Source organism: Cnephaeus nilssonii (assembly GCF_951640355.1).
Source record: "Cnephaeus nilssonii genome assembly, chromosome: 19".
Classification (NCBI taxonomy): domain Eukaryota; kingdom Metazoa; phylum Chordata; class Mammalia; order Chiroptera; family Vespertilionidae; genus Cnephaeus; species Cnephaeus nilssonii.
In genome coordinates this window covers 12,689,956-12,716,775 of record NC_137090.1, presented here as the reverse complement: position 1 = coordinate 12,716,775, position 26,820 = coordinate 12,689,956, and the positions used below count along the sequence as shown (strand labels likewise).

At 57.3% G+C, this 26,820-nt stretch overlaps 1 protein-coding gene across 1 annotated transcript in view; it reads right to left on the bottom strand.

Annotated features, from left to right (window-relative positions):
- Positions 1–25,440, bottom strand: part of TMEM132E (transmembrane protein 132E) — a gene marked incomplete at its 5' end in the record, with an annotated part of 51,004 nt that extends 25,564 nt beyond the window's left edge. Inside the window, one exon of the mRNA XM_079798763.1 lies at positions 25,371–25,440. Coding sequence (XP_079654889.1) covers positions 25,371–25,440 — 70 coding nt within the window. The remainder of the gene's footprint in view (positions 1–25,370) is intronic.
- Between the last annotated feature and the right edge of the window lie 1,380 nt (positions 25,441–26,820).

Here is a 26,820-nt window from a genome sequence, read left to right as displayed (position 1 = left end):
CCTTTCCTTGGGCTCGTCCAGGTGCCCAGTGTTTTACGTCCTCTAGCCTCCCTTCTCCCAGGAGAGCATGTGTCCATTATCCCAACTGTACACAGAAGGATGCTGCCGCCTGGCCACATCCAAGGTCACAGCTAACAGATGATGGATCTGGAATTCAAATCCAGGTCTGACTAGCGCCAGAGCATTTGCAAGGCCTCCTGGGGAAGAGATCTATGTCTGCTGCCCCCCGAAGGTGAGGCGTCCTCCCCAGATAACCACAGTCCCCCCACCTGCGCACCTGTCGCCGCGCACACTTGTCTGTCTCCCTTGTTGTCTGTGGCCCCTTGAACATGTGGACGGTGACTCTCAGCTCTATATCCCCAGGCCCCAGTTGATGTAGAGTGAGTTTTCCTTAAATACTGGTTGAACTAAGATCAATGAACGAAATCTGGGGGGAAGGCAGACTTGGAACTAAAAATGAGACGATGATATCTTGGGGTCAGAGCAGCCTAGCAATAGAAGAGCTGCCTCGTGGAGGTAGTGAGCTCCCCATCCCTGGGAGGATCCCAGCCACCTGAGGCTGATGATTTCTACTGCGGATGCTGCACAGGGGCTTCTACACAGGCAGAGGGTTGGCCTGAGTGACCTGCCAACTGGGATTCTGTGAGTCAGCCACACCCCTGCTTTGGCCCTGTGGTGGGTGGGGTAAACTTCCCCACCTCTGGATTTGGAGCTTGCCCAGGGGACTTGCTTTAGCTAATTTAGTAGATGGGACACACATCGAGGCTTGAAATGTGCTTGCACAATTGGGCCTTTTTAAAATATATATATGTTTTTTATTGATTTTAGAGAGAGAAAGGGAGAGGGAGAGGGAGATAGAAACATCAATGATGAGAGAGAATCATTGATTGGCTGCCTCCTGTATGCCCCCTCCTGGGGATGGAGCCCACAACCCGGGCATGTGCCCCGACTGGGAATCAAACCATGACCTCCTGGTTCATAGGTCATTGCTCAACCACTGAGTCACACTGGCTGGGCTCAATTCGCCTTTTTACCACGAGAAGAATAAGCTTCAAGAGGCAGCTGGTCCAAAGAGGATGCAAAAAACATGGACAGACCAGGACCCAACCAGCAGCTTGGAGTCCAGCCAACCCAGTCTAGAACCGCCAAAGCCCAGGCACCCACAGACTCACGAGAAGTCAGTGTGCATTGTTTTACACCACGGAATTTGGGGGCAGTTGTTATGCGGCGTTATCACGGCGATAGCTGGCTAATAAACCAGATGCGTGGACTCCTGGTGCTCATGAGGGGTTGTGAAGGGCCGTCCCAGCCCTCCTGCTACACACAAGGCCACAGCTTGTGGGAGGCACAGGGCAGGTCCCTGTCCGAAGGCCACGTGGGACAGCAGGACAGGGTCAGGCTGTTCTGATGCGAGGGGTGTGTTTGGGGGAGGCTGGCTCCATGGGGCCTGCTCTGGATGTCCAGGGAAGGACCCCCATAAGAACTGGCCTAGAAGGTCAACCCCTCCTCCTGCTCAAACCCACCCACTGAGGTGCTGAGTACACCTGACCCCCTTATTCCAAAAGGGGACACCAGCTTTGAAGAGCCATGTGGTTCCGGAGCTGGGCTGAGCCTCACTCATCCCTTGGCTCCTGCTCCAAGGGCCCCAGTGGCCGTGTGACAGTCAGGCATGAGGGACCTGAGTCTGCTCTCTTAGGACGTCACGGCTGACTGCAGTAGGACATGCAAGCAGCTCTTTAGGCAGCGGAGGACAGGCACGCCCCTCTCAGTGCTGCCGACACGTCCGCTGGCCCCCGCAGGCTCCCCTGGTACCCTGGGCAGCTCTGGGCAGCTGGGTGGCCGCAGCAGAGGTCTGCAGCTCAGGTTCTGGACTCGGATACACCTGGCTTTGAATCTCCGTCCTGCTCCTGTTAGCTGTGTGACCTTGAGCAAGCTGCTCGCCCTCACTGAGCCTCGGCTGCCTCCCCTTTAAAGTGCTAACAACAGTTACAGACACCTGATGGGGTTGCCATGAGGCTTAAATGCAAGTGTTACACACGGTGCTTGGCACAGAAGTGCTGAGTAATAAATGGCATTAATAACAAACTAGAGGCCTGGTGCACAGAATTCATGCACTGGCGGGGAGAGGATGGGGGTCCCTCAGCCCGGCCTGTGCCCTCTCGCAGTCTGAGATCCCTTGGGGGATGTTCACCTGCTGGCTTAGGCCCACTCCCCACAGGCCTAAGCCAGCAGTCGGATATCCCTCTCGCAGTCTGGGACCCCTCACTCCTTACCGCCCGCTTGCTCGCTGCTCCTTACTGCTGGGCTCACTGTTGCTTAGCGCTGCCGTGGAAGTGGGAGAGGCTCCCGCCACCGCTGCTGCGCTTGCCAGCTGTGAGCCCAGCTTCTGGTTGAGCGGCGCTACCCCTGTGGGAGCGCACTGACCACCAGGGGGCAGGTCCTGTGTCGAGCATCTGCCCCCTGGTGGTCAGTGCGTGTCATAGCGACCAGTCGTTCTGGTCGTTCGCCATAGCGGTTGCTTGGGCTTTTATTACATAGATCATTCTCGTTAGACTTAGGACTTTATCTTCCTCGAAATGCACTCATTCCTTTATTTGGGCTTTCAGAGGGTTCCCGTGTGCCGGGTGGGCACAGAAAGGTCACGGTTGGTCCCCGAGGGGGACAGACACACAGGCCGCTAACTAAGATGCTGAGGGCCCACGGATTGGGGAGCCATGGAGCCCACCTGGGAAGCTCAGGAGACCCCTCAGCTGGGAGAGCGAGTCAGAGTTTGCCAGGAAGAGCGGGGGGGGGGGGGGGGGAGGGGGGGCGGGGCGGGTCAGCGTGACAACCTGGGGGCCTTCTGTGCTCAGTGAGTCCAGGCACCGATGGTCCTCTGGGTGGCGAGTGCACTGAATGTGAGTTTGGGGACAGAGAGGGCAGGAGAGGAGGGTGATGACTCCGGAGGGTGGGCAAGGCCAGATCATGGGACCCTTGGAGGCCACGGGGAGGAGCCTGGAGGATTCCATCCTACACACAGAAATGGGGGATGGGTGGACACCCTTTAAGGCAAAGGGGTGACACGGTCTGGTTTTCATTTTGGCAAGAGCTCTCCTGCGGGCCTGCCGGGGAGAGGCTGGGTGGCCTGTGGGACATCCCAAGGAGACTGGATACGCGGCAGGTCTAGCGCTCAGTGCTCTGAGCTTGACTGAGACAGCCCAGGCGAGGCTGCCCACAAGGGCACAGGACTGAGGGAGGTGGGCACAGAAGAGGGGCCACAACGAGGCTGAGAAGGCAGTGTTAGGGGGCACAGGAACACCAGGGCACAGAGCTGGCCAGAGGAGGACCAGCCACACCCCACACCAGGGAAGGAATGGCCCCCTCCAGGCTCCAGGCCAAGGTTCACTTGGCATCCCCGTCGGCCATCACCGTGTCCCCTGTCCCCTGGATGCCTGTGCAGGGGCAGGCATGGCACGCACCCCCAATTCCCACGGGACCTGGCCCGGCATGGAGGGGTATTAAATATGACCTGGACAGCAACGCTCGGCTGAGCTTCCGTGGGGCACAGCTGCAGTGTGCTGGTGGGGAGCCATCTCCTTCCCGTGGGACCCCGCTGGGCCTCAGTCTCCCCTCCAGCCCTTCCCTAGGTCGCTTCCAACCCTGCCAGCCTCTGCCCCAGGGCTCCAGGTGGTCTGGGAGTCTGTCACCCTCTAGCTCCCTGCGCCCGCCCACAGGCTGGGGAATCTGAGTCACACCCTAAGGTGCTATATGGCTTACCCTCCAAGGAAATGCCCCAGGAGAAGATGACGGGGAGGTCAGACACTCCTCCATTTGTCACTACCCTGCCCCCTGACCCTCGCCCAGCCCACTTCCTGTCAGCTGAGCTGCAGCCACAAGGATGACAGCGCAAGAGCCTAACCCCCCGGAAACTGACGCAGGCCAGGGGGTCACCCCGGCGGGCCCAGTCCGCAGGGAATCCCGCTGGAGCTGGTCTGGGGTTTTGCACCAGCATTTCTGGGAAGGTCTCCTGAGAGGTGACTCACATCTCTGCAACAGGCCCCGGCTCCCAGCGGCTCAGACCTGCTTCCCCACCGCCCGCCCTTGGGGTAAACGACTCTGGTCACGAGGACGGGTGAAGGAAGCCGTCGGTGGGGGCTGAAAGGGGAGCCGGACCAATTCCATGGTGGACGCTGCCTCTGCCAGCGCACGGCTGCCCCATTCTCTCCTCCCCCTGACCTGCCCCAGAAACCACTGCCCCGGGCCAAGCCGTCCCTCTGCTCTGAGCATTAGGCCCAGCTGGGCTCCACGGGGATCCAATCTGAGCAGCCACCTCCTTCAGGGGACGCTGGGGGCTCTGGATCTTCCTTGTCCCTGCCCGGCTCCGATGTGGCCAAGTGGCCCACCTGCTCTCACGCTTCAGCACAGGGACAGAGATGGAAGAGAGCGCCCCTCCCCCTGCACCCCCGCCACCTCAGGGCAATCCATCACATGGGAGACCTGTAGGGTCCTGGCCCAACTTCCTCTGCAGGCCCTGCAGTGCTAGAGATGGGGAAACTGAGGCCCAGAGGAATCAAGGGGCCTGTCTGAGCTCACACAACTCAGGGTTCAGTCTGGGGATTGGCCTCTGACCCCACCCTCACCTAAAACGCTGCTTCCGCCCTTTTGTGGATGAGGCAGGCCCCGCCTCACCACGCCTGCTCTACAGACAGACAGGCCCCTGAGTCACACTCACTGGGAGCCATCCCCTCCCCGGAGGGCCCCTGGTTGCTAATCTGTGGAACGGGGATTAACCCTGCCTGACCTACCTCACAGGTCAGCCGTACAGGTCAGCCGGTCAGCCGTAGGGCTGACAGCTGCGGAGCCCTGGGCAGTGCCATGGGAGGGGTCACGAGGTTAAGAATGTCCCTGAGCCGGGGGCTTTGGGAGAGGACGGGGGAGAGGCAGCCCTGCAGCCAGGGACCGCCTTCCTCGGAGGCCCCAGAGGGGCCAGAGCCATTACGGGAAAGGGACTTCAAGTCAGACAAAGACAAATTGGCTTCATTGACCCAAATTAGCAGCAGGGAGGGCCCCGGTGGCCCAGCTGCTGGTCCATTTAATCACTGTCGCCCTGTGTGGTCAGGGAAGGCCGCCTCCCCCAAGGCCATCAGGGTCATCTCCCCTGTGAATGGCTGCCTCTCTGGAGTCCTCCCTCAGCAGGAAGTAGGGCTGGGCCTCTGGGGACAAGGACAGCCTCCGGGCAGAGGTCAGAGCTCCCTGCAGAGCTGAGCCTGGCTTCAGCAGACAGCCTGGTCTGGTGAGGACAGTCCCGGGAGCCGGGGTCTCCCAGCCCCTCATTCTGAGTTCAACGGCCGTCCCTTGGAGGCTGACCATCAAAACCCCTCACAGGTGCTGCCCAACGCCTGCCCTCTCCGAGCCCAGGCATCAGGACCACTTCTGCTTCTCTCAGCTTTCCACGGTGCTCCCTAAGGACTGCGAGGGTCCAACTGGGGTCTCCTGAAACCTTTAGAAGGTGCAAGCCCGAGTCGTCCTTGGTCTCCGGCGGCTCCTGCCCAAACCCCACACTCAGTGAGAAGGCAGGAGGAACACTCTTCCCCACCCCAGACCCCTCCTGGTTTCTGCCTGCTCCCCGGTGGGACCCGTCCCTGCCCGCTTCCCACAGCAGACACTGACAGAGCGCCCCCTGTGGGCTGGGCTGGGCCCAGGAGCTCCGGCTCAGGCGGTCCCGTGGCCTCATGGCCTCCCCATCACAGCTCCCAGTCACCAGCGGCACTGTCGTTTTCCCGCCTGGAATCTCTGCTCTGCCAGAGCTGAGGCCCTGACCCGTGAGAAGTGCCCTGACCCGCTGTGTGGGTCACAGCTCCAGCTGGGGCCCCCAGCTCTGCCGGCCACACTCCGCCGGCCCCTGGACCCAGGGCTCCACCTGCCCTGGACGCTGAACACACCAGCTCTCTCTGGCTTTTCCCTGCTGCTTCTCCCCTCAAAGCCACCGCCACATTCCTCTCTGCTGCTGCACAAATGCTCCTTGAGGTTCCATCTGGGTGTTGATGGTACTCCTCTGTGCAGACCTGTGAGGTGGGAGTCCATGCCGGGCCACGGAGGGCAGAACCTCCTCGCCCTCTCCCTCCCCCCACCCCCTCTCCCTCTCCTTCTCCCCGACTTATAAATGGGCTGCTTATCACTCAGTGGAAACTGGCTATCAAAGCTCGGAAACACATTTCAACACCTTTCTCGATAGAGACAATACGATCAGTAGTAGTTACATTCCCATCTAGCCCACCAAACAGACTTGCCCTATCATCCGTTCAATAAATTTTCCTGAGTGCCTGCTCTGCGTATAATGAGACTGGGCAGTGGTCCTAAGAGTGTTACTTTGAGTTCTGGATCCCGAAGCAGAGGTCTAAGTGAGAGCGAGAAAGATGAGGAGATAGAACACGAAAAATAGTTTCTCTTCAAATCGTTTAAAAATAGGTCAGGCCCTAACCGGTTTGGCTCAGTGGATAGAGCGTCAGCCTGCAGACTGAAGGGTCCCAGGTTTGATTCCGGTCAAGGGCATGTACCTTGGTTGCGGGCACATCCCCAGTAGGGGGTGTGCAGGAGGCAGCTGATCGATGTTTCTCTCTCATCGATGTTTCTAACTCTCCCTCTCCCTTCCTCTCTGTAAAAAATCAATAAAATGTTTTTTAAAAAAATAGGTCAGGTCCATCACCAACACCTTGTCTAGACTCCTCCTCCTCCCCAGGCGCCTTCCCTGACCCCCAGGGCCTCCAAGTCTCCCCTTCAGCGGGGCCCCCAGCAGTGGGATCCCCTCTAGGCCTGTCCCAGCTCTAGGAAGCTTTTTAAAATGTAGGCTTTCCAGACCCCTCCCAGCCTTCCTCATTCAGCCGGTCTGGGTGGGGCTGAGCAGGTAGTTCTTGCCCTCCACCGCCCCCCCCCCCCCCCACTATGTTTAAATCGTGCTCTAGTAGTGTTTCAGCCACGGTTTCCCTTTAGAGTCACTGGGAGCCTAGGCCAGTGGTCAGCAAACTCATTAGTCAACAGAGCCAAATATCAACAGGACAACGATTGAAATTTCTTTTGAGAGCCAAATTTTTTAAACTTAAACTTCTTCTAACGCCACTTCTTCAAAATAGACTCGCCCAGGCCGTGGTATTTTGTGGAAGAGCCACACTCAAGGGGCCAAAGAGCCGCATGTGGCTCGCGAGCCGCAGTTTGCCTAGGCCAGTGGTCAGCAAACTCATTAGTCAACAGAGCCAAACATCAACAGTACAACAATTGAAATTTCTTTTGAGAGCCAAATTTTTTAAACTTAAACTATATAAGTAGGTACATTGTTATTAACTTAATTAGGGTACTCCTAAGCTGGCCTTTGCTAAAAACTCAAGGGGCCAAAGAGCCGCATGTGGCTCGCGAGCCGCAGTTTGCCGACCACTGGCCTAGGCCATACCCAGGCTAGTGAACTCAGAATTTCCAGGGCTGGGGCCCAAAGCATCGGCATTTAAAAAGGAACTCTGCATGCGCAGCCAAGAGCGAGAACCACTGCCTGAAGTTGTTCTATTCTCACGGAAGTTTTCCCTTTTGCGGGAAAGGGAATGCACAGGTTCCCCAAACGCATACCGGTTCTCCCCGCCTCCCTTCCCCTCCGCATTGCACAGCGAGAGCGGCAGCCTCAGCCACTCTTTCTGATTTGCTTTCTAATCCTCACCTGAGGCTATTTTCCCATTGGTTTTTAGAAAGAGTGGAAGGAAGAGTCAGAGACAGAGAAACATGGAGGTGAGAGAGACACATGGATTGGTTGTCTTTGCACACGCCCCAACCAGGGCCCAGGATCGAGCCTGCAACCGAGGTACATGCCCTTGACCGGAATCAAACCTGAGACCCTTCAGTCCCAAGGCCGACACTCTTTCCACTGAGCCAAACCGGCTAGGGCGGCCTCAAGCCATTCTTTGAGGGTGTCAATAAAAATATATTAAAAAATCATAATAAAGAGACCCACTCTGGGCAGCCCAGGGAACCCCACTCCCCCATTCCTTGAAAGGTTTTGCTTAAGGCTTGTAATTTCCTTTTCTGCTTTTAAAAAATATTTTTTATTATTGATTTCAGAGAGGAAGGGAGAGGGAGAGAGAGATAGGAGCATCAGTGATGAGAGAGAATCATTAATGGGCTGCCTCCTGCACTCCCCCCACTGAGGATCAAGCCCGCAACTCAGACACGTGACCTGACCAGGAATCGAACCGTGACCTCCTGGTTCATAGACTGATACCCAACCACTGAACCACGCCAGCGGGACAAGGCTTGCAATTTTCCACTGGGCTCCCTCCCTCCCTCCCTGTTTCTCCTGGGGACCCTTGTCCATGCCTCAATGGTGGCACTTACTTCCGTGTGCTCGGACCTGGACAGAGCTAGTGCCTGTGGGTCTGGAACGGTGGGTCCTCTTGGGTCAATACAGTTGGCTGACTGTGACTACTGAGACGGAGGCTCCAGCAACAGGGGCTGCGCTGGACCCTGCGTCTCTTCCAGCTGCAGGGTCAGGCGGTCTGCGGGTCCCCACTCACTTCCCTGCCCTGGGAAAGCCCTGACCTGCTGGGCCGGGCGGGGGCCAGCCTGCATCCCACAGACTCGGGCTGATTCCCGCAGGCTCCCAGCTCCAACTTGGTGGAAGGTGGCTTCACATTTGTAACAATTATTCACTTAATTGGGTTCCAATTAAATCAGAGAGCAAGCGGAGGGCCGTGTCTGTGTTTGCTCTCTTCCTTCCTCCTCCTGCACATCAAAGGGTGTGTGGGCAGGATGAACACGGGCGTCTGGAACTATCCGCCCTCGGCCCTCCGTCAGGGGTGGGCAGGGCTGACCTGAGGTGGCCCACCTGTGGCCTCCTGAGCATGTCTCAGGCTTGCATTCTGTCAGGGGCTGAACTCATTCAAGACTCCTCGGGGGAGCTGGGTGCCCAGGCAAGAGCCAGTTCTTCTCATGGGCTTCACCTTCACTGGAAAACTCAGTGGGGACCCAGGGAAGCGGGGACAGAGAGGTGGAGGGATGGCCCCCAGCGGGCAGCATTACCCAGACTCCCCATTTGCACACTGGAAGGGGCCTCAGGGATGGATTAAGTGGACCAAGGGCTTGCCAGCTGGGCTCGTTGGGGGTGTCTCCAGGGCGGCCAGGGGGTGACAGGAGAAAGTGAGACAGATGGGGCCTCAGGAAGATACCTCCACTCCATTCAACCAGCAACTCTGCTTTGATCTGCATCTTATATTAATCTGTATTATATATAATTTTTGTATTATACATAACTTATGTATTAACTCTTATTTATTACTAGAGGCCTGGTGCATGAAATTCATGCATTTGCGGGGGGTGTCCTCAGCCCAGCCTGCACCCTCTCACCCTAACTGTTCTCCCCTGCTGGCCTGGTCGCCCTAACTGCTCTCCCCTGCTGACCTGGTCCCCCTAACTGCTCTCTGATCACCCTAACTGCTCTCCCCTGCCAGCCTGGTTGCCCTAACTGCTCTCCCCTGCTAGCCTGACCCCCCTAACTGCTCTCCCCTGCTGGCCTGATCCCCCTAACTGCTCTCTCATGCCGGCCTGATCGCCCCTAACTGCCTCTGCCTTGGTCCCGCCACCATGGCTTTGTCCAGAAGGACGTCCGAAAGGTTGTCCAGAAGATGTCTAGTCTAATTAGCATATTACCCTTTCATTAGTATAGATTATACATGGTGTATTTTCCTGGCCAAAAATAAAAAACACAAAACAAAACATGCATTGAATCCAATTCTGTCATATCTCAAAAAAGGAAACTGAGGCCCAAAAGAGGGAAGAGACTTGCTCACTTAGGGATTAGGTTGCTAGGAGCAAGGTCTCCTGGCCATGGCATGTGGAGCCACATGGGCAGGCAGTGAGGAGGCGGCTATGGGTAGAGACTGTGGATGGAAGGATGACAGGCCAGGATATCACAGGGGCACCTCCCTGGAGTTGGTGGGGTCCTCCCACCTCTGGCCTCTGCTCCCTCGGAGGGGCCTTTCTCTGGCCCACACTGGAAAGAGCCCAAGAGGTCATGAAGATGGTCAGGGGCTGAGGCTGGGTCACGTCCATGGGGCCCCAGCCGGCCGGCCCTTTGGCTGGATGCCATACCCCAAGGAGAACCAGGTCCATGTCTGGGGGCCCCAGTCACTGGATTGCCTCGAAAGGGGCTAAATCTGAAGAAGGACACGTATCCAGTCAGTGTCTGGCACACAGTAGGTATTTGGAAAGCTTTAGTGGGGAACCGTTTTTTCTGCCAAGGGCCATTTGGATATTTATAAGTCATTCACGGGCCATAGAAAACTATGAACTTAAAAATTAGCCTATATTTGCTCAAACACTTAATTAACTTGCCCATAATGCTTTGTCAGGGCCGGACCAAATGATTTCACGGGCCTTACCTTATATGGCCCGTGGGCTGGACGCTCCCCACCCCTGCTTTAGTAGAATAAACGAATGAACGAATGAATGAATGAATGTTTGATTGAATCAGTGAAAGAGCTCAGTCTAGGAATTAGGACCCAGATTTCTAATCTGAGGTGAAGGGAACGAGGCTCTGGGGATGGAAGGGTGGGGGACTGGTTGCAGAACAAGGAAGGTGAGAATCAGAGGGGTTTCTGAGCGCCCCCTGCAGTCCTGCCCGGAGAGAACCCCCTGTCTGATGAGGGAGGCACACCCTCCCCTGGGAGAGGCCCCAGAGTCTGGTTGGGAGAGGGGAGAGGAAAGGGAAAATGTTGCTGCCTGAGTTGCTCCCTGTCTGATGGGGATGCACCCGACTTGGGCAGCTTCCTGCCTGAGCACTCCATGAGTGCCCCCTGTCCTGGGTTGGGAGCAGAGGGGTCACATGTCTGAGTGCGTGGTGGGAAGGAGCTGGAGCTCCGGCTAGGCAGAAGGAGAGCCATTGACATTCCAGTCAGGCAGCCAGTCACTGACTTATTATTATTTCTTTCTTTTTCTTTCTTTTTTTTTTTTGGAGCTACTTAGAGCAATTTACAGAAATCATTTAGGGGCCGTTTAGGGAGAAGAGAAAAGATGAAGACTTTTAAAGGCAAGGCCCAGGGATGGTTTTATGCAGATGGGCTTTGCAGGGACGTGGAGAAGGAGAACCTGGTTTCTGAGGGTGTGGGAGGGGCCGGAGGGCCTGCAGAGCTCTGGTCCGACCAATCTGGTGGGGAGACTGAGAGACAACAGCCAGGGGCGGAGGAAAAGGGTTGTGTGGGGAGTGTATGTTGGGCAGAGGGCTGAGACACAGGAGGAGGAAAGCTGGCCGTGTTGTGCCTCGGTTTCCCCCTTTGTCATGGGGGCACCTGCATGGGTGAGTTGACGACATAAGGATCGAGCTGGATGGGTGTGATGCTCCCTCTACGACATTGGGGGCTGCAGGATGGATGGGCCTTGGGACCTAGAGCCACATAGCCAGGAGGTTAGGGCCCAGGAGGAGTGGAAAACACGGTGTCCGGGGCCAGAGTCCCACTCTGCCTTTTCCCATCTGTGACCTGAGCCAGAGGCGTGGCACCAGTGGGGTAGCAATAGCATCTTCTATCTATTGGGCATCAGCGGTTCATAGAAATTTTGGCCGTGGTTGCTGCAAAATGACGGGACGCCACACCTGCCCCTCTCCAAAGTCCGGGTGAGGCCAGTCACTTGCATTCTAGCCCACATCAGTGTCTATGGCATCATTAACCACGCCCTTCAGTGTTTGTCACAGTGCTTGGCGTGGCGTAGGCATTCAAAAACATGCGCTGAATGAAACTATAGCTGCCTTTTATTGAGCACCTATTGCAAGCCGGGCACTGCTCCCAAGCACATGGCATGCGTTGATTTGTCCATGCATGACAACAAACCCTCTGAGGAAGATGCACTTCTCCCATTTTACAGATGTGGAAACTGAGCCACAGGGCAGTAAAGTCCTTTTCCCAAGCCCACAAGGCTAGGATATGGCAGGTGAGTGTAAGAATGAATTAATGAATACATGAATGGGTCCCTGTCACTCCTTTAGCCCTCATATCTCTTTCCCCAGTGGCTCCCTGGGTGGAAAGGTGAGAGGAGGGGAAGGAGCGACCTTTTTATTCATTCCCTGCAGCCCAGGGGTGGGGCATAGAGCAGTGAACGACACAGAGGTGGCCCCTGCTCTCAGGGGCTTCCTTCCCAGTGGGGCGGCGGTGTTAATCCGTGGACAAGAAGACACATAACATACAACATGCCAGGCGAAGGAACATGAAGCAGGTGAGGGGGCAGGGCTCTTTTGGATTGGGCCACTCTGGTCAGATGCTTTTAAGTGGTGACCTGAAGGCAACAGGGGGGTAAGTCATGCTTATTTGGGGGAAAATGCCAGGCAGAGATGCAGCAAGGTCCAAGTTCCCAAGGCTCGGTGCCTGGCCTGGGTGAGGACAGCCAAGAGGACAGTGTGGGCTGAGAGGAGCAGGCCAGAGGGAAGATACAGTCAGAGAGGCACTGCCGGGAAAAGGGACAGATCACGCGGCGGCCTTGTCAGCCACTGTGACGTGCGGACTTGACTTTCACTCTCCGAGAGGTGGAGGGTTCTGAGCAGGAGGCTGACTTCATCTGACCCCCGGTTTACAGGATTTGCGGGCAGAGCGGGAGGGAAAGCGGCATGAATGGGAGTCGCCACGGCCAGCATGAATCATGCCAGGGCTGGGGAGGAGCCGAGCAGGCTCCACGCCGGGCAGGGCATCTCCAAGGAGAGTGGCCCTGCTCGCAGGCCTCGGAGCACTGGCTCCAGGCCCCTGGACCCCTCGCCCTGCGTGGCCAGGAGGGTGGCCACTTGTCACACGTGGCCGCCTAGCAACGGACATGGGGCCAGTTGGAATTGCGATGTGCTAGAACGCAACTATAACATGCACAAGGGATTTTGAAGATCTAATGTAACATTTTTTTTTAAATGTAAAATATCTCATTGATGCTGACTATGTGTTGAAATAATCTTTTGGATCTATTGGTTAACATAGATTATTAAAATTTCACTGCACCTGTTTCTCTTTTACTTTTTCTCATGAGGTAACTAGGAAAACGTAAGTTGCATAGGTGGCTCATGGTATATTTCTGTTGGACAGGACTGATCCAGCTCAGTAAACCCATCTTTCAAAGACAGGGACCGTCCACTCCAGCGGGAGGAAAGGATTGGTCTGAGGCCACACAGTTGGCTGAGAGATCGAACAGCCGGGAGCGGAGAACCCCCGAGGCAGAGGAAGAGCGAGGTGGGAGGCTGGGGAGTCCAGGACCCTCTGGGTGGCTCAGGTAGTTAGAGGTGACTCCTCGAGGTCACGGTGAATAAATGGTTACAGGGACCATTGCACAGAGTTCTGATGGAGCCGCAGGTGCAAAACTCAGTTACCTGGCCCCCAACATCCCTACAGGATGGGCGTGCTTTCCTCCTATTGTTTGCAGATCGGGACTCTGAGCCTGTGGAGGGAGAGGCGTCAGCTCAGGGACCAGGGTCTCCACGCCCTTTCGGGCTGCATGATGGATCAGAGCACGTGTGTCAGGGATGCCCGGGGTCCATGTCAGGGACTCCCTATAAGCCCGGACCTAATTCTGGCAATGGCGTGGCCTGCCTAGGGGAGGCGGAGTCACCAATCTTATGGTGTACAGGCAGCCTTTATGCCCACCTTGAGGGCTGCCGGAGATGCAAATATTGGGAAGCCGCAGCCTCACCAGCCTGTACAATTCGGCCACTGCATGGCCGTGGGGCCAGCTGCTGGGCCCAGGAATGCCTCCTCCACCCGGGGCTGGAGAGGCACTGGGCATGGGGGCCGTGCCTGTGGCTGCCTTCCTGGGAAGGGAAATGCGGGGAGAGAGAGAGGGAGGGAGGGACAGGGGCCGGCAGCTGGCCACTGCTGTTCTTAAAACAAGCAGCATGTTGCTAGGAGGCATTGAGGGTAAGAAAAATCAGACCCTCAACAAAACAGAACAACCCAACCAGCAGAACACAGCTCTCCGGGAAGTCTCTGGCACTGTCTTAATGCGCTTCCAGGCAGCGAGGCCTGGCTCCCGGCAGAAAGGAAGGAAATAAGAAACCACCGCGTTCACTGAGCCCCCAGCAGGCACGTGGCTGCTGTCCTGGGCACTTGCACACACGCTGTGGTATCTCATGCTTGCAGCAGCCCAGCCCGGGAGAGATGATGCCGGGACGCCCATCAGCCGATGGGAAGCTGAGGCGCAGGGAGACCCGGCAGGCAGGGCTCCCGGGTCACCCAGCGACACTGCCGCAGAGCTGGGAGTCCAACCCACATTTGTGCACCTTGAAACCCCACCACCATCCCCACAGGGTTCCCAGAAGCTCAAATGCTGACACTGACCTCTGAGCAGGCCGGACCCCTCAGCCTCTGGCTGCCAGTGGGGGTGGGGCATGAGAAGGAGGCGGGGCCTCTCATAGTAGTGAGGGAGAGCCTGTCTCTCTGTTCTGGCCCTCGACCACTTCCCCAGGACTCCTGATGGCACGATAAGGTACCCGGGGGGGGGGGGGGGGGGGGGGTCAGCACTGGCTGTGTGCGGTAGACACGTCCCCTCCGCTCCCTGCGCCTTTGCTGCGGAAATAACAAAGACAGCTCCAGCTCCAAAGACCGAGCCTCACGCTGCAGGCTCTGCACCTCCCATTTGCCATGCAATCTTCCAGAGGCGGAAGCCAAGGAGCAGAAGAGAGAAGTCAGGGCCCTGGTGGAATCTCTGTGACTTCTAGTGCTCATTCCCCCTCCCTAGAGCCCTCGCTCCCAGACCAGCTGCTGCACCAGCTTCCTTCAACATTGCCCCAGTCTGCAAATCGCCCCCAACCAAGTCATCACTGAGAACCCTGCCTGGACCTTGCCACTCCCTCACTCCGTAACACTCAGCAGCTCCCCAGTACTCCATGAACGGTAGAGTCAAAGTTCTGAGACGTGTTAAGAAATTATCCAGGTAATGAATTTCCAACCATGCCCCCTGCATTTAGCCCCCTCCTACTCCTTCATAGGCAGCCTTGCTCTCTCCCCGCTGGACTTCGAGCTGGTAGGCTAGAGACCAGTTTTGCCTTGCGTTTCTGTCTTCCCCAGGGGATCAGGCACACAGTAGGTGCTGACTTATTCGTCTTCAGAGACAGAATCCTATAACCTGGTTAAGGCCTCCCACAGTGGCGCCTCCTCCATGAAGCCTCCCCAAACCTCTTGAACAGTCATGAGATTTTTCTTGCTCCACACACTCTGTGTCCGTTCCAACATGCCTATGACTGCATTTTATCACAATATGTGCAGACATGGCTCATTTCCCCAGGACACCACCTTAAGCAGCTCCTCGTGAGACAGTACCGTGTACTAAGAATGAAGAAAACACGGTCTGTACTAAGTGCCTGGCATGTACTACTAATAATAATACTGATAGGTGTTATTTTTGGAGACTTAATAGGGCCAGATACTATCCTATATAATAAAAGGCTAATATGAAAATTGTCCCCTCAACCGGGAGTTCGACTGGGAGTTCAACCAAGGGGCAGGACTGGCCAACCGCCCGAGGCCCCTCTCCAATTGGGGGCGGGGCCGGCCAGCCAATCTCCCCCGTCCCCTCCCCTTGGCTGGTCTGGCCCTATCGGCCCTGATAGGGGAGGGTTGGTTGGACCCCGCCCATGCACGAATTCGTGCACCGGGCCTCTAGTTCTAAATATTTGACATGAAATAATGTCTCATTTGATCATCACAACACCTTATAAGTTGGGTATGTTTCTAATCATTTGCAGATGAGGAAACTGAGGCACAGAATGGTTAAGTAACTTGAGCAAAAATCACATAGGAAGTGATGAAGCCCAGCAGCTTGGTTTTAGAGCCGAGTGCAGGGAAAGGGCGAGGAGGAGAGCTACGAGCATCAGGACCTCACTGAAACAGAGCAGTCGACTGCTGGCTCCCAGGGAATGATTTCTGGTGCCCAGCAGAGGGTGTGGCACATAGTAGGTGCTCAGTTAATAGAAGTAACCATTAAGATAACGAAGTAGTTCAATAGCTGCTCCAACATAGGTGTGTGGTCAGTGGGTGCTGGGGGGGGGGGTGGTCCCCAGGGAGGAAGGCTGCAGTGCCCGAGTGGGGAGCCCAGCCCTCTGCACTACGCCAGTCCCCTCTGCTTCTCTCCCCACCCCCTCCCTCAGCTCCAGCTCCTTTCCCCGGCACGGGGCTGGCGGCTGGCAGATTTTCTCCTGCTGAAAACAGCCCCAGAAAATTGAGATCATTTCTCTGCTGTGTTGGCAGCTGAGAAAATGGCAATTTTTCCTATTTCCAATCCAAGAGTTCCTTCCTATTGGACAAAGGCCCTATACACCTGCCTTTCCCCACAGGGCAGGGGAGAGTGTGGGTTGTCTGGGGCAGGTCACCTCCTCGGTTAAGAGGCACGGGCTGCAGTGCTCCTGTGGTGGCAGGCGGCTGGTGGTGGGAGGAGGGGGCCGCCATCTGAGCACCAGCAGACATAAGACAGGGACAGGCAGAGCGTCAAAGCAACAGGTAAGCCCGGTCGCTGCCAGGCGCTCAGGGGTCCAGGGAAATTGGACTTCGCACTCCCTGAGCACAACATCCTGCAGACATCCTGGCTGTCATACGCCCCAAGTCAGAGTGGTGTAAGATCACTGCCCAAGCCTCACCCCCACAGTGGGTTTCATGTAAGGGTAGATACTTAGTTAAAAAATCGGAATCACCCAGCCGGTGTGGCTCAGGGGTTGAGTGTTGACCTATGAACCAGGAGGTCATGGGTTGGTTTCCCAGTCAGGGCACATGCCTGGGTTGCAGGCTCGATCCCCAGTAGGAGGCGTGCAGGAGGCAGCTGATCAATGATTCTCTCTTATCAGTGATGTTTCTGTCTCTCTCTCCCGCTCCCTTCCTCTCCGAAATCAATAAAAATATGTTTTAAGCCAAAACCGGTTTGGCTCTGTGGATAGAGCATCGGTCTGCGGACTGAAAGGTCCCAGGTTCGATTCCGGTCAAGGGCATGTACCTTGGTTGCAGACACATCCCCGGTAGGGGGCGTGCAGGAGGCAGCTGGTCGATGTTTCTCTCTCATCGATGTTTCTAGCTCTCTATCCCTCTCCCTTCCTCTCTGTAAAAAAATCAATAAAATATATTTTTAAAAATATATATATGTTTTAAACCAAACCAAACAAAAACAGAGTCTGCCGAGGAAGCGGAGGATGGCTAGGTGTCCCGTACGCCCCAGCTGAGGTGAGGACACGCATCTGGCCCCGGTCGCAGAAGCGATGGTGGGGCTTGAGCAAGAAGCGGGTGTGCAAGTACCTGGTGCCATTTCACAGGCACGAGGCCCCGCCCACGGAAGACACCTGGGCGGCCACACAGATGACAAGCCTTGCCAATCCTTGGGTGGCCTCTGCCGCAGTCTGCTTCCTCTGCACCCCAATCCTGCCTGCCATGGGTGGCCATGGGGTGGCGGGAAGGCAGCCACAGCCGGACTGTGAGGAGCCAGGAGCTAAAGAGAGCAGACCGAGGTCCCGCCCTGTGGCCCTGGGGGCCAGTCCCCATCCCTGTGGGCTCTGCACCTCTGCGAGACGGCAGCTGCGGGTCAGCTCAGGTCACTCCTGCTCCAAACCCTGCTATGGCTCCCCACTGCATCAGCCCACACGGCAATGTCTTACCAGGGCCTCCCTCCCCACCCCATCTCCCCCGGTCCTTCCCACCCACACTGCGCTCCAGGCCCTCTGGCCTCCTTGCTGTACCTGGAAAGGTTAAACCCACTCCTGCCCCAGGGCGGGTCCCTCTGTAATATTCGGGTATTTGCTTAGCTTGTTCCCTCCCCTCCTTCGAGTCTGCTTAATGACACTTTTTAACTGAACATTCATTTTAATACTGCATAATCCCCCCAACTCTCTCTCTCTCTCTCTCTCTCTCTCTCTTTCTCTCTCTCTCTCTCTCTCATTCCCAATTCCTCTTACCTCGCTTTTTTTTTCTTATTTTCCTTAGTGCTCTTTGCCTTCTAGCATATTATATAATTGACTGATGGAATACACTAGAGGCCCGATGCACAAAATTCGTGCAAGGGGCTCGGCCCTCACAGCCAGGGCAGCTTGCCTTGGCCCTCACAGCCCCGGCTTCATTCGGAAGGTTGTTCGGAAGGACATCAGGAAGGTTGTTCGGCTGTCTGGTCTAATTAGCATATTATGCTTTTACTATAGATTTCTTATTTTATTGTCTGCTCTCCCCCACCCCACAAGAACACAGGCTCATGAGTGCAGGGATTTTGTGGTACTCACCGATTAGGACCAGTGCCTGGCCCATAGTAAGCGCTAACCGAACACTTGTTGAGTGACAGGGAAGGTGTACAAGTACATGCGCATGCGTGCATTTACCAACTCATCTGACACAGCATCAAATGCCCACTTTATTCCAGACATCCCAGTGGCAGGGAAGAGTCTCACACCTCCCAGGTCCACGTGAGCCTGCAGCCAGCAGAGAGGTCAGGCAGCACCGTCACACACGGGGCAAATCACCCATGAGTTGCAAGCGGTAGCTGGTTCGTCTGAGAATCAGGGTGGGCTTCCAGGAGGGAACGTGGATACCCTCCGGCCTGAAGGCTGCGCAGGCCACGGGGGTGGAAGAGTGTTATGGTCAGCGGGAACAGCATGTACATGGAAAAGAGTGTGACGTGTTCAGGCACAGGAAGAAGCCTAGAGAGCAAGGGGGCGAGGGACTCGAGATGAGACTGGATAGATCATGGGGTCAGAGGGGGGGCTTCGCCTAGGTGTATGGGTCTGTGTGTCTGTCTGTCCAAGTCTGTGCTGTTCCTTGTATGTGCGAGGCAGAGAGAGATGACAAGATGACTTCCACAGGCAGGGTCAGAAAACCTGACCTTATAAGCTGGTGCGGCCAGAACTCTGCTGAGCCTCAGCTTTGCCTTCTGTAAAATGGGATCACAATCGCTGCCTTCACCCAGTGGCTGCTGTGAGAATCAAACGTGATCATCGCTCTGAACTCCAAAGAACCGTTAGAACTCTCAAGCATGTCAGTGTGTGCCCACAACGGTGTGGGTGTGCCTGTGAGTGTGCGCCTGCGCCGTTAGCTGCCACCGACAGCGTCTCCTGCCGTGACAAGTCTGCAGCATTATCTGTACCAAGCCATCAGAAATACACTCGCTTCTGGCCAAAGCCAGGCTCTCCAACAGCCCTGGGGGCTGGAGGAAGCAGGGGTGGGGGAGGCCTGCAAGGTGGGGTCCTATAACTTTGGTGAGAGCTGGGGCTGTGCCTCCTTAGTCAGATTGGGGCCTCTCTGAAGGTGACATTCTGTGTCTCTTGTCCTTCTGGGCACTCCCTGGGGGCAGAAACCATATTACACGCGCTCCCCCCCCCCCCCCCCCCCCGCACCACCACCACCACCTCTTCTCCCTCAGAAAAGCAGAGAATGTCCCTCAGGGTAACTGTGGCTGAATCTGTTTAAGGGCCGGCCCGCTCTGGCGTGTGTTTCCAGGGAGGAGTTCAGGGTTGAGGGTGTCCTGGCTGCTGGTTCTCTCTCGGGGCCAGGGGTCTGCCCTGTGGGGTCTGATGCTGTTCAGACCTGGATTCTTGGATGGAGATGCCTCTGAGAACAGGGACCATTCTGAGTGTCATCCCATTTATCCAGGTGACCCTGGGCCTATTGCTCTCCCAGCTCTGAGGGTCCTGAGAGATGGGCTGAGGAAACAGAGATAAGCTGAGATTCTGCCAGAAAGCACACATCCTCATGTCAAAAAGGTGTGAGTGACAGTGTAGCGGGAAGGATTCGAGTTTGATAAAAAGCAGAACTTTTCAAAGATAGGTAATTATCTAGATAATAATTCAGGCAAAAAGGATTTTCTTCAATTACATATTCTACCTTTTTTTTTTTTTTGCACTGAATTAGTCATTCTTGCATTCATTCATTCATGCAACAAACATTGAATAATCCAGGTAATTGCTTCCATTTTCCACTTCATCCTGCTGGGCTGTCTGTCAGCCAGCAGGCCTGGGGCGAAGATGTGTGTGTGCGCGCGCGCGCGCGTGTGCGTGTGTGTGTGTGTGTGTGTGTGTGTGTGTGTGTGTGTCTGTGTTGGGGGGTGATGCAAGAGGAAGAGGAGCTAAAGGGGCAAACAGGAAAGGAGACATGACTCCTGTGTCCCTAGAGGAGCGTGTCCCCTCTGTTACTGCACTGGCCTCACCTGTCTCAGTACCCACCTCCCCCACCCCCATCTATTTGTCCTCCAGAAACAGGTGCAAGCTAGCAGAGTGGTACTCCCTGATACACTGCCTCATCCCTGGGGACTGCTGGAGTATGGCACAGCCAGCCGAATTGATGATAAGGAGGCCCACTTTTCATTTACAAACACAAAGAAGAAAAATAGAAAAAGAAATTTATTTTCTTTAAGAAAGCACACACAACTGATTCATTAATCTCTTACCAACAGCCTGTACTGAGCACTGGCAGAGAAGAAGTAAGGAAGACCCTGGGGAGGGAATGGGGAGGAAGAATCGTCTCCACTTCTTAGCATCTGCTGTGTGCATCAGTGGAGGGGGCATGGGCGTAGGGCAGACAAACATAAAGGAGGTGATGAGAGGCTTCACCTTAAAGCCGAGGACACTATCACTGAGCAAGAGAGTTGGTAGGGCGCTTGGTGGGCATCATCCTCTCTCACTTGGCAGAGGAGGAAAAGACTCAGAGAGGGAGGTGACTTTCCTGGGGCGACACAGCAAGTTGACAAAGTCAGGATTTGAATCCCTGTTTCTTGTATCCTGGGGACTCCCGATTTCAAACTGCCTTGAATTTCAGAATCGAGGACTTTTTCTCATTTCCTCAGCTGGACTTCAAGCTCATATAAGGGAGCTGAAGATCTGTTCCTGGACCCCTCCACGTCCCCTCTTGGCAAGTGCTTGGCAAGGCTTATTAAAGCTACTGGTGACTGACTATCTTCCTTGCCTGGGCCCAAGACTAGACTGAGGCCAGAGCACATCTTGGCATGAAGTTTCAGAGAGAGGGAATAACAGAGGTGGTGGAATCTCTGTTGAGGGGCCCAGAGCGGACCCTCAGTCCATCAGGAACCCCCTTTGAGCTCTGGTACTGGTCCTAATTCCAGAACCAACTGGCAGAATGACGTCGGCCAGTTCCCCCCCCCCCCGCCCTCTTTCTCTCTCTCGTGCCCATTTCCTCATCTACACGAGGGTGGACCTCGTTCTGTTTCAGCCTTGTGGATGGACATCATTATACATAGAACAACAAAGCAAGATCCTCTCCCTAACACACATACCCTGTCCTTGGTGGGAGGAGGCAGACCCTGCTGGTTGGAGCTGGTGCCTCTCAGGGTCTCAGTTTCTGTAGCATCACGAGCACTCCTTACCAATCTCAGGCCTGGGGTCTATCGGTTCCAGACAGGCCCCCAGCGAGGGCTGAGGAGATGCCCGCCCGGCTATTACAGAGTGGCTGTACCTCCTCTAGCCAAGCACCAAGTTTATAGCACATCCCCACCTACTGGTCTTAAACATTACAAAGCTGTGCTGTGGCGAAGGGCTCTGTGTGGCCAGAAAGAAGATGGGTGTGTGTGTGTGTGTGTGTGTGTGTGTGTGTGTGTGTGTTGGGAGTGGGGGTGGGGGTGGGGACAAGCATCATCCCTCACTCCAGCTGTGAGAGAGCTGTCCACGGCCCAGTGCTGACCCAGTCCTCCTGCTGTGTGTCCCTCCTGCATCTCCAAGGAGCCCAGAGCTGAGGGAATCAGGGGGACAGGCAAAGCACAGACACAACGCGGAGGAGAAACTCCAGATTGCCAGGCTGGTGAGCACAAAGGTGAGGACACATGCATCTGCGATCATGTATTCAGAGCACCATGGGACACTACATTCATAGCCCATGGAGCTGTGTTATAACATGTCACCCTAGAGACGTGCATCCTGTGTGGGCCACTCGAGGGGCGTGGCATGGCCCTGCCCCATCCCATCCCATTGTTCTCTTCCTGGTGTCTCTGCCTGCCTCCCCGCTCTCCCCTCTTCTGCCCCACACCCCAGAGCGCCCTTTTCCATGGACACTGGGAGGGCCCCCCAATATATAGAGTTGTCTTCCCACCCCATTCATTTCTTCTCAGCATCTACTATGTGTCAAACCCTGGAGAGTGAGGCAAAAACCAAGAGGACATGACTCCTGCCCTAAATGCAAGTTTGTGAGGATCATGGAGAAATATGCCCACACACCCTGCACACACAGGCACTGCAGGCCGTGAGGAGTGCTGCAAAGGCAGCGTGAAGGGCCGAGGCAGCACGGGAAAGAGGTCAATTACTTCTGTTGGAGGGATGGGGCCTGCTGGTGAGAAGCTAAGGAGTAATCCAGGCAGACTCCCTGGAGGAGGTGATGTTTGAGTTGGGCTTTGAAGGCTAGGTAAGAATTCCTGGAGGCAGGGTATTCCCGATGGAGGGTCTGGTGGTGCGAAAGCAGAAAGACAGGAAGGTGAGGAGCATGCTCTCGTATAAGATGCATGGAGGACAGAGGGAGGGCAGTACCACAGAAGTGAAGAGGTAGCTGGATACAAAATCATAAAGGGCCTTGGATGCTGGGGGGTCGGGGGCAAGGAGTGTATCTGTCTCCTATAGGCTGTGGGGATCCAGGGAAGGTTACTGAATAGGGGGCTGACACAATCAACTCTCCAACAGGTTTAACCACCCCCCACCCCCCTAAACTCCTATTCACACTGAGTGTGGAGCAGAGAGTGTCCTCAAAAGCCAGACGCAGGAAAGTGGCTTTCTCAGATGTCATCTGGTGGAAGCCTGGAGCCTGGGAGCAGGTTAGGGGCTGTCACCCCACAGGCTGAGCTGGCCCCTGAAAGGGAGTGGGGTTCAGTGTCTGCCCAGCAGTACTGGCAGAAAGTGAGAAGGCGCGGGAGGGGCCAGAGGCCACGCTGCTGGTGGAAGACAGGGAACATGAAGGAGGCAGCCCAAGGTCACCCCACACCGCGGCGCCAGTTAGACAGAAACCCAGGCAATTTGGCTCCCAGTCCGGCTGTGTGGTCAGAATCCTTCCGCCTGACAGACACACAAAAACACTGCAACTGCTCCCACACCCAGCATCTTCGAAGAGCCCGGAACGCCCAACCAAGAGTTAGCCTGAGTGAGAATAAATCCAGTACCCCTTTCCTGGATAGAGGGTGGGTGGGTGCTAGGCAGCCCTGAAAGAGGAAGGCCCAGGGGAAATGGGGTTTGGGGAGGAGGGATTTCAGTGATTCTGGCCATATCCATTTGGGGAGGGTCCCCAAACTCTCAGAATCTTCTGGTACTCTTCCTTGAGGAAGGGGAGAATGAGGCATGGGATGGGGACTCAGGGAAGGAGTTTGGAAAGGGTGCCAGATAGATAATCAGGAGGGGGAAATGCCTGCTCAGTGGGGGACCCCCACCCCACCTCCTCAAATCGCTCTTTACTGACCATCAGCCAACCCTGGGCCATGCAGGTCCCAGGCACTGGCTGCGTGAGAGGACAGAGGAGGACCAGCCCACGGCTCTGCGGCCACCAGTCCAGGCCTAAGAGGGCACAGAGAAGACACGGGCATCTAAGGAGGCAACGAGGCCAATGGCCCCACTCCAAGAGAGGCAGCGCCAGGACAGCAAGGTAGGATTCTGGCAGGTGAGGGCGGAGAAAGGCTAGTTAGTAACAGGACGAGGACTCAGGAAGGTGGGCGGTGGGAACCTAGGAAGAGCATTTGAGCTTCCTGGGGGAGGGAGGAGGGGGCAGGGGTGCGGCCATGGTCAGCTTTCAGAAAGAACTCTGGCAGCCAGATGCAGAACTGGGGCAGAACCACACCTAGACCCAGGCCCGAGCTCAGTTCCCTCCAGCCAGGTGCCCAAATTCCCTGCTTGCCAAGCTCCAGGGCAAGACATGCAGAACCCTCCTTCCCTCCCAGCCCTTCCCCACCCTCAGCCCTGCAAATTTCGGGTTCCCAGCTGCACACACACACACACACACACACACACACACACACACACACAGGAACCACCCCTCTTGCCCATGCCGTCCTGCCCCATTCTTCTGATATAGGAACCGAGAGGTTGGCTGGGTCTGGTGAAATGAACACAAACCAGCTCCCAGGATGGAAGAAGCAATCCACCCGCAGAGGAAGGCCAGCGGGCTCCCCATCCCTCCTAGCTTCAGGACCCAGATACCCAGAGCCATACCTTTCCTTAGGCTCTCAACCTTGAGAGCAGCGCCTTGGTCCGGGTAAGAGCCGTTGGTTAGAGACCTTGGGTGCCCTCACCCTGAGCCTAGGCAGGCTCTTAGGGACAGGGCAGGTGTGGGCTGCAGGGGAGTCGACACATCAAGGGTCCCCCAACGGGGAGAGCCCACTGCCCCCCCCCCCCCCGCGCCCCCATCCAAGCCTCTCTCCAGCCTGTCTAGGTTCACCCCTCAGCGAGGGGCAACAACCCCCCCCACACACACACACACACACACTCACACTCCCTGCTGGTTAGGGAAACGTGTCCCAGGCCTGTTGGTTTCTTGTTGGGAGGAAGAAGCGGGTTTCTCTTCTCCATTCGCCTCCTTCCCTAGCTAGCTCTCTCCCTCTCCCTTCAGTCTGAGCCCCTCGCCTCCTGGAGCGCCTCCAGCTTGCGGAAGGCCCGTCGGATCTGAGTTCCCATTTCCGGGGGGCTGTTCAGAGACCCTCTGTCCCTCACCCGCATCCCTGCCGTCCCACCGCCCGAACGCGCCAACCGGCCCCTCCCTCTCCCACACCTTTCACCACGGAGCCCGGGGCGAGCCTGGGGAGCAGACGCAACAGATTGCAGACCGCGAGAGCGCGGATCCCGCTCGCTCCACCCGCCGCCCGCCGCCCTGGCCTGCGCCGGCCGCCTCGACCCCCTCCCTCCGGGCTCGGCTAAGCCGGCCATTTAGATGCAGCTCACAAGACGGCGGGTGGGCGAGCCGCCGCGGCTCCCGAGCCCCAGCAGTCCACTTCCTTTCTCGGGGACGCCGCAGGGAGCGAGGCGGCGGGCGGCGCGGCCCCGCACCAGCCTGCGAGCCAGGGGCGAGGGGAGACACGGTCCCCGCGGACCCCAACGGCCCCCCACCCCGCTGGCTGCGGGGGAGGGAGGGACGGGGGGGGCGGCTCAGACACGATGTAGTGGATCCCTCGGATCCCTATAGATTTCCGTGGGCGGACACGCCCCCGGACACTCGGGTTTGGACCCTTCTTACTAATCTGGAACGGATTGGAGTGATTCCCCAACCCCCGTATTCCTGGGCCGGGCTCGGTCCCCAGGGCGGGGCCGGACTCCTCCGCTCCCGCCAAAGCGCTGGGGGGGGGCTGGAGGTAACTCGAGCTGCGAGTCCGGGGATGGGGGTTCGCCTTTCTCCAGTCTCCTCTGCGCCCCTCCAGAGGCGACCACCGCATCATCACTCGCGAGTCCGCGCCGCGACACTTACCGAGGGCGAGCAGCACCGAGAGGCAGAGCAGGGCGGCGCCGCCGCCGCGGCGCAACATCCTCGGGGCCATGGCCAAGGCGGGAGTGGGGGGCGGCCGAGGGGGCAGCAGTCGACGACGACTCGGCCCCCGGTCTGGTCTTGGTCACCTCCGACTCCGGACTGCCGTGGCGCCCCGCTGTCTCTGCGAAGGCTCTGGGGCCAGGGAGTGCAATTCAGGGGCAGTTTGAGGGAAGGGGGCGTCCCAGGCGCCGCCGGCTACACCCTCGAGCCGGTGGGGGCGGGCGCAGCTCCCGGCGGGAGGAGCCTTCGCCTCCCGGCTGGTGCCCCCTGCAGGCTCTGTGCGGCCAGGGGGGAGCCGCACGTGCGGGCCGGGGCCCCGCGGCCGCTGGCGTCTCGGGACTGCCTGGAGCCGAGCGCCGGATCCCCCAGCCGCGCGGTCCAGCTCGAATCCGAACTCGCGCGAGGGCGCAGATCCCCGACACAAGCCCCAGTTTTTCCGGGTCTGGTGGTGTGCTCACATGGATAGCGCGGCTTCCTTCCTCCCAGCGCCCTGCAGCAGCTCCAGCATACAAATCCTAGGTTAGGTGCAAATGGAGGGTTTCTTTCGCAAAGAAAGAGAAAATGTGGGCAACTTTAATCCAGCTGGAGAAGGAAAAGTTTCCATGTAGTGCCGAGCCCGGCGATGCGGTCTCCACCAGCCTACGCGGCGCCGCCGGGACGGAATGCCCGAGGCGGGCGGCCAGCGGCTTGTCCCCTCGCAGAGCTCGAGGCGGGGTTCCAGCGCGCTCTCCAGTCTCGCCCGGGGCCCGGGCTGCACACCGGCCGGCTCAGCGCCGCCTGCCCGGGCCGCGGTTCCGCCGCTGGAGCGAGGGTGGCGCGGCCGGAACAGGCTGCCCCATGGAGACGGGGCTTGGAGAAGCGAGGGAGAGGGAAAGCCTGACCCGAGCCCTGCCCGCCTGGGGCGCCGACTCCAGCCTCCCGGTCGTAAACGTGGTGGGATGGAGAGGGGGCTCGGCCAGCCGCCGCAGCTCCCGGCTGCCCCCCTCTCCTCCCAGGTCTCGCTGTCTCAGCAAATGGGCGCACCGCTCCGCCTTGCTCCTCGCCTTCCCCGGGGAGACCTGCACAAACCTTGAACTTTTCCGGGGTTCAGAATGTACGCCGTCTCCTTCTCCCCGCCGTCCCCGCCCTGCCCCCCGGACGCCCGGTCGCCCGCTGTCTCGGTGCTGCCGGGCATCGGCGCGCTCTCTCGGAGTCAGTTGGGGCGAGCGTAGCGCAGCGCCAGCCCGGGCTGCGGGCAGCGAGACCTGGGCGCCGCGCCAGGGGCTGGGGCACCCGGCGCCCGCGCAGCCCTCGGCCAGGGAGGTGGCAGCTGGTATCTACGGGGCCGAGCGGCGAGGAGGCGCGGGCAGGGGGGCCGGCTCCCCATGGACGTGTGTGCGGGGAGAAGAAT